At 21.3% G+C, this 10,906-nt stretch overlaps 1 protein-coding gene across 5 annotated transcripts in view; it reads right to left on the reverse strand.

Moving 5' to 3' along the window:
* LOC117179703 (BRCA1-associated RING domain protein 1-like) overlaps positions 1-10,906 on the reverse strand; it is a 52,257-nt gene that overhangs the window by 27,441 nt on the left and 13,910 nt on the right. For 4 of the 5 annotated variants that reach the window (XM_033371734.1, XM_033371732.1, XM_033371731.1 and 1 more), the window contains 3 exons: positions 10,284-10,689; positions 10,118-10,198; positions 6,528-6,724 (listed from right to left, as the gene is read on the reverse strand). In XM_033371734.1, the coding sequence (XP_033227625.1) occupies positions 6,528-6,724; positions 10,118-10,198; positions 10,284-10,689 (684 nt within the window). The remainder of the gene's footprint in view (positions 1-6,527; positions 6,725-10,117; positions 10,199-10,283; positions 10,690-10,906) is intronic. The other variant, XM_033371730.1, reaches the window with a different exon arrangement.

The following is a 10,906-nucleotide window of genomic DNA, read 5'->3' on the forward strand; positions in this document are numbered from 1 at the left end:
TTGAACACCTCGACAAAAAGTGCCCTGAAATATCTTTATTTATTCTTTAATAAGCAAAAGATAAATTATATCTTGATGAATATAAAAATGTTCAGACGAAAATTTTTTTCGAAACGAGATGTTTCTTTCATAACAGGCTAAAAGATATAAATTACTCTTCGAATTTCTATGAAATTACTGTTTTAAAAGAAAAAAAAAAAAAGAATAATTAAAATTCAAGGCTTTCGTGAAAAAATCAAGATTTCCAGATTTTCAAGGTTTAAAAATAAAATTCAAGGAGAATTCCAGGTTTTCAAGGTCAATAGACACCCTGGAAATAGAATAACTAAATTTCTACTTCAGGCTGGCCGTTTTAAAGCTAAAAAAATTCCAATTGAGGTAATAAAAACTGAGCTGCAAATGAAAGCGATCGAAGTGGAACTCTTAAATTTGGAACTTTTAAAATTGAAATTTAACAGTTTTTAATTTAAAAATTTTTTACTCAAATGCTCAATAATTTACGCGTATAAAATTGAAGGTAGTAACATTTTTCAATATTAAAAAATATAAATCCATGTTATCAGTTTCAATGCTTGAAATTAAAAAATCAATCAATAGTTTAAACATCCTTGGAAAGCTTCACAATTTTATTTGAAAATCTTGAGAAATCTAGAAGATGTTTTAAATTCTTATTCTTTAGTAGTCTTTCAAAATTAATTTTTTTGTTTGAAATCTGCAAAAATCTAAATTTTATTTTAAATTCGGCTAAAAGAATTTCAAATTATTTCAAGTTCTAAATTTAATTTGGATCTTTTTAAAACTTCTAAATATCTCTTTTTCAACCAAGAAAAATAAATTGTCAATCAAAAATAGAATAAACTTTCAGTTAAAAAAATTAATTTTCGATTAAAAAGATACATTTTTAAACAAAAAGATTAACTGTTTTTTACAACAACAAACAATGAATTTTCAACTAAAAACACAAATTCTTGAACAAAAATACACGAATGTTCAACTAAAAAGATCGACTTTCAAACAAAAATGGAAAAGTTAAATTCCCAGTTGAAAAATTAATTTTTTAACAAAACTGATAAACTTTTGTCCTAAAATGATAAATCTGTAACTGGAATAGTGGAATTTTCAATCACAGATGAATTTTCAACCAAAAAATATCAAATTTTCAACAAAATATAAAATAGTTGAATTTTTAAACAAAAAGATGAATTTTCAACTCAAAAAGAATAATTGTCAACAAAAAAAAAAAAGAATAGCTAAATTTTTTAGTAAAAAAAAATTAATTTTCAATTAAAAAGTATGATTTTTTAAGCAAAAAGATTGACTTTGTTTTACAAAAAAAAAAATGATTTTTCAACAACAAAAAAATGAAATTTCTCTCAATATTACTCTAATATTTTTACAAATAATAAATGTTCTATTGTTATTTATAGTTTCAAATTTTAAAGATTTTGTTTTAAATTTAAGGGATTTTCTAAAAGTTATAGAAAAAATTCAATTCATTTTGAAATATATTTAAAAGGTCTGACAAAAAATTCGAAAATGATTTTGAATTTGGAAAAATTTAAAACCACTTCTAGATTTTTCAAGATTTTGAATTAAAATGTCAAAGCTTTTGAAGTATGCCTAGAATATTTAAAATAAAAATAATTTAACTTCTATTTTAAGAACTGTTAAGTTGAAAAAATTATTTTTCAATTTTTAATCTGTCCTTTGTTAAATATTAATTTTTTCGGTTGAAAATTGAACTATTTTATTGAAAATTCGTTGTTTATTTGCTTCAAATTTAATTTTTAACTGGAAGTTTAACTATTCTACTTTTGGTTAAAAAAATGAATAAATTTAATTATTTTTTAAAGATCACTAATTTTTTTGTTTAAAAACTCTTTTTTTTTTAGAAAACTGAAGTCTTTTCTTGAAAATTCTTTTTTTTTTACACCATAGTTTATTTTTTCAACTAAAAATTTAACTGTTCCACTTTTGGTTGAAATTTGATCTTTTTTAGTTAAAAATTCGACTATTTAGTTTAAAACTTATTGATTGAAAATTAATTTATTCCATTCCTGATGAAAAATATATAATTTTATATGAAAATTTCTTTTTTTGGGAGAGAATTCATCTATTTTTAATAGAAATTCATCCTTTTTTAAAGAAAATTAATCATGGTTAAATAACCATCTTTTTGGTTGAAAATTAAACTATTTTTTTGAAAATTCGTTGTTTACTTGCTTGAAAGTTAATTTGCAACTGAAAATTTAACTATTCTACTTTTGGTTAAAAAAATAGTTAAAAAATTTTTTAAATGCAACTGTTTCATTGAAAATTTGTTATTTTCGGTTGAAAAATCAACTATGTGAATAAATTTAATTGTTTTTAAAAGATCATTAATTTTCTTGGTTAAAAACTCTTCTTTTTTTAGAAAATTGAAGTCTTTTCTTGAAAATTCATTTTTTTTACGCCATAGTTTATTTTTTTTAACTGAAAATTTAACTTTTCCACTTTTGGTTGATTTTTTTTTTAGTAAAAAATTCGACTATTTGGTTACAAACTTATTGATTGAAAATTATTTTTTTCCCTGAAAATTCGTCTATTCCATTTTTGATGAAAAATGTATTATTTTATGTAAAACTTTTAGTTTTTGGGTAAAAATTCATGTATTTTTATCGAAAATTCATCTTTTTTGGTAGAAAATTAAGCAATTTTACAATTTACAATTTTAATTGTTCTATTTAAAAAGTGTTTAATTTATAATTATTTGTAAACAAAATGAAGATCTTCGCAAATTTTAAACAAAAAAAATTAAGTTCTTTTCAAGAATTGTGAAAGGCTTCAAAAGAATAAAAACATTTTCTTAAGATTCCTAGGAAAATTAAAAATAACTTTTCATTTTGAAAAATTATTTTAAGAGAATATTTAAAAAGTGTTTCAAAGATTGAAAGAAAATTTTAAGAAAACTTCCTAAAATTTGCATGATAATTTTTTATCTTTTTAAAACTCCTTAATATCTCTTAAAATTACTCAAATTTTTTCTGCAAATGTTCATTTGTAAATTATACATCAAAATTTAAAAATTTCACTTACAAATCAAGCAATTTTCGAAATTTTAACGATTCCAGGTTTTCTATGACAAACAATTATGTTAAATATTCTTTACTTTTAAATATTTGGTTTCAATTTGCTTGTCTTGAATAAAAATTCAAATATTGCTAAATATTCAATAATTAATCTTTTTTAAATAAAAAATTTCAAATTGAATGGATTAAAAATTGAATATCTTAGATTGAAATAATATTTCTAATTTAATAAAATCCTTCAATTAAGAATATATTTTTATGAAGTTAATTTTAAGTTGAACATAGTTTATAAACTTTTTTATTACTTAAAATACAGATAAATTAAAAAAAATTTATTCATTTATTAAATAAAAATGTTTTTTATCCAAAATCTACAACATCAAAGGCTTTTATTTTTTATTTGTTCAAGTCTTTAAGAAAGCATTTAAAAATACTTTAAATTAAAAATGTAAGCTTAGAAATCAAAATTTGAAATAAAAAATGGTATAGTTAAAATTTCATTTAAAAAAATTATTTTGAACGAAACTTATGCATTTTAAACTAAATTTATAAATATTAAACTGCAATATTTAAAGTTTCAACAAAAAACTGAATTTCAATTAAAATAAAAAAATCTTTAACTGGAATAGTCGAATTTTCCTCCCAGAAAGAGTTTTTTTTTCGTCAAGAAGATTAATTGCTAAAAAAAATTAATCTTCAAGAAGATACATAAATTATTAACTAAAAAAGATAAAATTTCAATTAAAGAGTTGAATCTTTAACAAAAAAATATCAATATTCAACAAAAAATTGAATATTTAAATTTTCGGTTAAAAAAATTAATCTTGAATCAAACTGATAAGTTTTTAACTAAAATGATAATTCTCTGATTGGAAGGTTTCAATGCTTTCCCTAGAAAGCCTTTTTTTCAACCAAGAAGAATAATTTTGATAAAAAAAGACAAATTTTCAACTAAAAAATAATAAATTGTCGATAAAAAATTGATTAGTTAATTTTTCAATAAAAAATTTTAATTTTCTTTTCAACTTATGCATTATGGAATGGTTAAATTTAATTCCCAAAAAGCATATTTTCAAACAAGAAAATTAATTTCTACAAAAAATATGAGTTTTTAACAAAATACGTGAATTTTTAATTAAAAAAGATAATCAATTGATGAATTTTCAATTAAAATGACGAATCTTCAACTGAAATTGTTATATTTTTAAGAAAAAAGATGAAATTTATAACCAAAATTATGAATATTTAACTAAAATAGTTTAACTTTCAACACAAAAATGAATTATCAACCAAGAAGATTAATTTCTACCGAAAAAGATGAATTTTCAAAAAAATACATGAAATTTTAACTAAAAAAGATCAATTGCCAACCAAAAATGACATACTTAAATTTTCAGTTAAAAAATTAATTTTCAACCTAACTGACGAATTTTCAATTAAAATTATGAATCTTCAACTAAAATTGTTATATTTCAAAGACCATGAAGTTGAATTACTACTACAAAATACGAATTTTCAACAAAATACTTAATTCTTCAACTAAAAAAAAATAAATAAATTGTCAACTATAAGACAAAATTTCGACCAAATAATTCAATTTTTAATTAAAAAGATGAATTCCAACCACTAAGATACATTTTCAATCAAGAAGATTAAATTCGACCACAAAAAAAAATTCCAACTAAAGAAGATAAATTGTCAACCAAAAATTGAATATTTAAATGTTCAGTTAAAAAAAATTAATGTTTGACCAAATAAATGAATTTTCAACTAAAATTATGAAATACTCCATTGAAATAGTAGTTACATTTTCAGTTAAAAAAAATTTGTTTCACAAAAAAATTTAATTAAAAAAAAAATAGTTACATTTTCAACAAAACTGGTGAATTTTCAACTAAAATTATGAGTCTTCAACCGGAATAATTAAATTTTAAACCAAAAATATATAATTTCAACTAAAATTTTTAATGTTTAACTAAAACAATTTAATTTCCAATCAAGAAGATGAATTTCTATAAAAAAAGAAATTAAATTGTCAATCAAAAACTGAATAGTTAAATTTTCTTTCCGAACAGCATATTTTTAAACCAATAAGATTATTTTTTTCGAAAATGATGAATTTTTAAGCAAATACATGAATTTTTAACTAAAAAAAAATAAATTTTCGACCAAAAATGGAATAGGTAGATTTTCAGTTTAATTAATTAATTTTGAACTCAACTGATAGTTTTTCAAATATCTTCAACGGGAATTCTTATATTTTAAAGAAAAAAATTAGAATTTTAAACTAAAATTATGAATATTTAATTGAAACAGTTGAATTTTTAACAAAAAAGATTAATTTTCTACAAAAACGATTATTTTCTACCAAAAAGGATGAATTTTTATCTAAAAAAGATAAATTATCAACCAAAAACAGAATAGTTAGATTTTCAGTTTAATCAATTTTCAACTCAACTGACAGTTTTTCAAATATCTTCACCTGGAATTCTTATATTTTAAAGAAAAAAATTCGAATTTTAAACTAAAATTATGAATATTTAACGAAAACAGTTGAATTTTCAACAAAAAAGTTTAATTTTCTCACAAAAAGATTAATTTGGCAACCAAAAATGAAATATATCAATTTTCAGATAAAAAATGACTTTTCAACCCAACTGATAAATTTTAAAGTAAAATGATGAATCTTTAATTGTAATTGTTATATTTTAAACAAAAAAGATGAATTTTAATCTAAAATGCTAAATATTTAATTGGAATATTTGTCCGAAATTGTCAACCAAAAACTGAATATTTAAATCTTCAGTTAAAAAAATTAATGTTTGACGAAATAAATGAATTTTCAACTAAATAGATGAAATACTCAATTGAAATAGTAGTTACATTTTATTTAAATAAAATTTGTTTCACAAAAAAATTAATTTTCCAAAAAATAGTTACATTTTCAACAAAACTGGTGAATTTTCAACTAAAATTATGAGTCTTCAACCGAAATAATTAAATTTTAAACCAAAATGATAAAATTACAACTAAAATTATTAGCGTTTAACTAAAATAATTTAATTTTCCAACCAAGAAGATGAATTTCTACCAAAAAAGACGAATTTCAATTGGTATAGTTACATTTTAAGTTTAAAAAAACAAACAATTTTCTAAAAAATTATCACATTCTCAAAAAAAAAATAATAAATTTTCATATATCCATTTTTAACTAGAATGATAAAATATTTTCAAATGGCATAATTCAAGTTTCAGTTGTAAAAAATTAATTTAAAAAAAGATTGTCAACAAAATATTCAAATCCAGTGATATAAAACTACTTTTACAAATGAGTAATCATTGTTATTTAATTTTATATAGCAAGTTTGAAAAAAATAAGACACGCTCTTGAAAAAAATCCTTCTATAAAATATATAAAATTCGTGAAAATCATTTAAGTAATAAAAATTAAAAACTTACATGGGCTTCTTTCCCTGATTATCGAATACATTTTGATTCGCATCGTAACATAAAAGCAAAGCTGCTTCTTTGTATTTATTCTTTATCACTGCTTCGTGAAGTGCTGTTTTATTATCTACGCCAGGCGTGTCTGGCACAGCTCCTTTTTCCAGAAGCATCTCGCAAATATTGTACAAACCATAGCAAACAGCTTCTTGCTGTAAAGGATATACAATTATTTTTATCCTTTTTCAATCAAAATTGTTGAATTTTAAACTAAAAAAGATCAAATTTCAACTAAAAATGGAATAGTTAAATTTTCAGTTAAAGAATTTTAAAACAAGAAGAAGAAGAAACTTGAATTTTTTCCCGGTTTTACGGCCCAGTCACCACCACCCTGATAGAGATTCAATTCTTAAAATATCGTAGTATTTTCCATTTATTATTTCCCTGGAAATGAACAGGGTGGCTGTTTTAATCAAAGAAAAAAAATTCCCGGTTTTTTCCCGGCTCACAAACATTTTTCATGGCCAATGAAATTTAAAAATCAAACTATATTCTAAACATTTTTCCATATAAAATAATAAGACTGGAAGGAACTAACATTTTTTAATTAAACAATGTTAAATGAAATGCAAATAAACTGCAAAATTTAGAACTTTTATAAATTATAGTGCAAGCTAGACACATTAAAAATTGAAAAATATATCCTTCAAAAGCTTTAAAATTTTCTTTAAAAGGTGGAAAAATCTAGAAGTGGTTTTAAGTTTTTCCAAATTCAAAATCATTTTTGAATTTTTTTTTTAGAACTTTTAAATATATTTCAAAATGATTTTTTTCTATAACTTTTAAAAAATCCTGCAAAAAAATTTGAATTTATAAATAACAATAGGTCACTTATTATTTGTAAAAATATTAGTGTAATTTTAAGAGATATTTAGAAGTTTTAAAAAATATTCAAATTAAATTTAGAACTTGAAATATTTTAAAATACTTACAGTCGAATTTAAAATAAAATTTAAATTTTTGTAAATGTCAAACAAAAAATTTAGAATTTTGTTAAGAATTGTAAGACTTCAAAAAAATATAAAAATACAAGTAATTATAAATTAAACACTTTTTAAATAGAACAAAAAAATTGTAAAATTGCTTTATTTTCTACCAAAAAGGATGAATTTTCACCCAAAAAGTGACATTTTCACATAAAATAATACATTTTTCATCAAAAATGGAATAGACGAATTTTCAGAGAAAAAAATAATTTTCAATCAATAAGTTTGCAACCAAATAGTCGAATTTTTTACTAAAAAAATAAAATAAAATTTTAACCAAAAGTGAAAACGTTTAATTTTCAGTTAAAAACATAAACTATGGCGTAAAAAAATGAATTTTCAAGAAAAGACTTCAATTTTCTAAAAAAACAAGAGTTTTTAACCAAGAAAATTAATAATCTTTTTAAAATAATTAAATTTATTCACATAGTTGATTTTTTAACAGAAAATAAGAAATTGTCAATTAAATTTTGCATTAAAAAAAGTTGCATTAAAAAATTTTTTAAACTATTTTTTAACCAAAAGTAGAATAGTTAAATTTTCAGTTACAAATTAACTTTCAAGCAAATAAGCAAAGAATTTTCAACAAAATAGTTTAATTTTCAACCAAAAAGATGGTTATTTACAGATGATTAATTTTCTTCCAAAAGGGATGAATTTTTATTAAAAATAGATGAATTCTCACCCAGAAAAAGAAATTTTCATATAAAATGATATACTTTTCATCAGCAATGGAATAAATTAATTTTCAACCAAATAGTCGAATTTTTAACTAAAAAAGATCAAATTTCAACCAAAAGTGGAACAGTTAAATTTTCAGTTAAAAAATTAAACAATGGCGTCAAAAAAAAAAAGAATTTTCAAGAAAAGACTTCAGTTTTCTAAAAAAAAAAGAGTTTTTAAACAAGAAAATTAATGATCTTTTAAAAATAATTAAATTTATTCCATTTTTTAACCAAAAGTAGAATAAATAAACTTCCAATTAAAAAATAAATTTCAAGCAAATAAACAACGAATTTCCAATAAAATAGTTCAATTTTCAACCGAAAAAATTAATATTTAACAAAGGACACAATAAAAATTAAAAAATAATTTTTTCAATTTAACAGTTCTTAAATTAGAAGTTAAATTATTTTTATTTTAAATAGTCTAGGCATTCTTCAAAAGCTTTAAAATTTTAATTCAAAATCTTGAAAAATCTAGAAATGGTTTTAAAGTTTACCAAATTCAAAATAATTTTTTAATTTTTTCAGAACTTTGAAATATATTTCAAAATGAATTGAATTTTTTTCTATAACTTTTAGAAAATCCTTTAAATTTAAAACAAAATCTTTAAAATTTGAAACTATAAATAACAATAGAACATTTATTATTTGTAAAAATATTAGAGTAATATTAAGAGACATTTAGAAGTCATTTTTCACTTTGAAAAATTATTGTAACAGAAAGTTTAAAAAGATTTGAAGAGATTAAAAACTTTTTTTTTTAAATTCGCAACAAAATAGTTCAGTTATCAACCAAGAAAACGAATTTTCAACAAAGAAATTTAATTTTCTACAAAAAATTAATTTTTAACCAAATAATTGAATTTACAATGAAAAAGATAAATTTTCAACCGAGAAGATTTATTTTCTATCAGGAAGACAAAATACATAAATTTTCTACAAAAAAAAAATAAATTTTTAACGAAAAGTGAAAAACTTAAATTTTTATTTATGACATTAATTTTTAACCAAAAAGATTAATTTTCCACCAAAAAATTTGAAGTTTAAAAATGAATAACCTAAAAAAAACGACGAATTTTCAACAAAATAATTAAATTATCAACGAAAAACTTAATTTTCTGCCAAAAAGGTCAATTATTAAGAAATTGATAAACTTTGAACCAAATAGGATAAATCTTGAAAAGAAATTCGACTGAAAATCAAAAAGTTAAATTTTTAGTTTAAAAATTGATTATAATTGTTTAGATTAGTAAAGTACATATCCTTTTTAAAAATAATTTATTTACTTATATTGACAGTTGATAAAATAAAACGCTTTTTATAAAAAATTTTCAACTTCAAATGCTTTTAATGTTTAATTGTTTAAATCCTCAAAACTGCACTTTAATTATTTAAAAAACTGTTAAAATCGAACTTGGGCAGATTTTCGAATAAAGAATTCTAAACTAAATGCTATATAATAATTTATAAAAATCACAATTTATGAAATTATTTAAAAAACGGTATGAAATCAAAGTCGGACAAAATTTTTATTCTAAATTTTTGTAAAATTCCGACCACCCTGATGAAGGTTAATTAATAATTATAATCTTTTTATGGATTTTTAAGGCCCCATTACCGAGGTTTAAACCATTTTTTGATCAAACAAAAATACGCATTTATTTTTCCAAAAAATGGAACAAATTTTGGGAGTACGTCATCAAAAAAAAACATTATTTTTTTTAGGATACCCTACTTTAAAACCTGCAATAAGTAATAGAAATTTTGACAATTTATAGACTCAAGAATAGTTTAAATATAATTAATTAAATTAATTAGTTATAAATAAAATTACCAAAGGAGTCCAGTGAGCATTATCTTTCGTATTTGGATTGGCGCCATGTTCCAATAAGAATCTAACTTCTTCCTCTTGTTGCTGAAAATAAAAATTCATTAGCTAAATATTTCCCAAATTAAAATCTTTAATCTGATTGATAAAAAATTTGATGAATATAAAGAACCTTAATGCAAGCCTGATGCAATAATGTTTCCCCTTTTTTATTTCTCTTGTCGATAATTTTCGGGACCTTCCTGGAATCTTTCTTTGTCAAAATTTTTTGGCTTCGAGAAGGTTTTTTTGACTGACTTGTTTCCGGAATTATACAGCTTGGTACACTATTTGTCGTATTCGGAAGTTCAAGTTCATCGGAATCGTTTAATTTTGTTTCATCATCTGATGGCATTTTTTCAGTTTTATCCGATCCATCGCTCTCTACCAGAGTCGTGCTCTGCTTTTCCTTAAGAACTGTTTCTTTCTGAAGGTCTTTCCTAATTTTTGTCGAAGTAAATATTTTACTTCCATTATGAAATTCTTCGATGTTCGTCTCGTCGTCGACCACATCCATATTTTCATTCGTTTCTACGCTGCTTTAGAGATTCGAATTTAAAAAGTGCTTAATTTTTAATCTTGAGACAAGAACTTTTTAAAAATGGTTTTGATTTCGGCATTAATTCTTTCAAATTTCCTTGAAATTCGCGGGAGTTAATTGATCAAAAAACACCAACAGTGAAATTGAAATATTATTTATCCCTTTTTAGATTTTTTTCTCACATATTTCTTTTAAGTTAGGAAATTAGGAAATCT

The sequence above is a fragment of the Belonocnema kinseyi genome, chromosome 9, assembly GCF_010883055.1.
Source record: "Belonocnema kinseyi isolate 2016_QV_RU_SX_M_011 chromosome 9, B_treatae_v1, whole genome shotgun sequence".
Lineage (NCBI taxonomy): Eukaryota > Metazoa > Arthropoda > Insecta > Hymenoptera > Cynipidae > Belonocnema > Belonocnema kinseyi.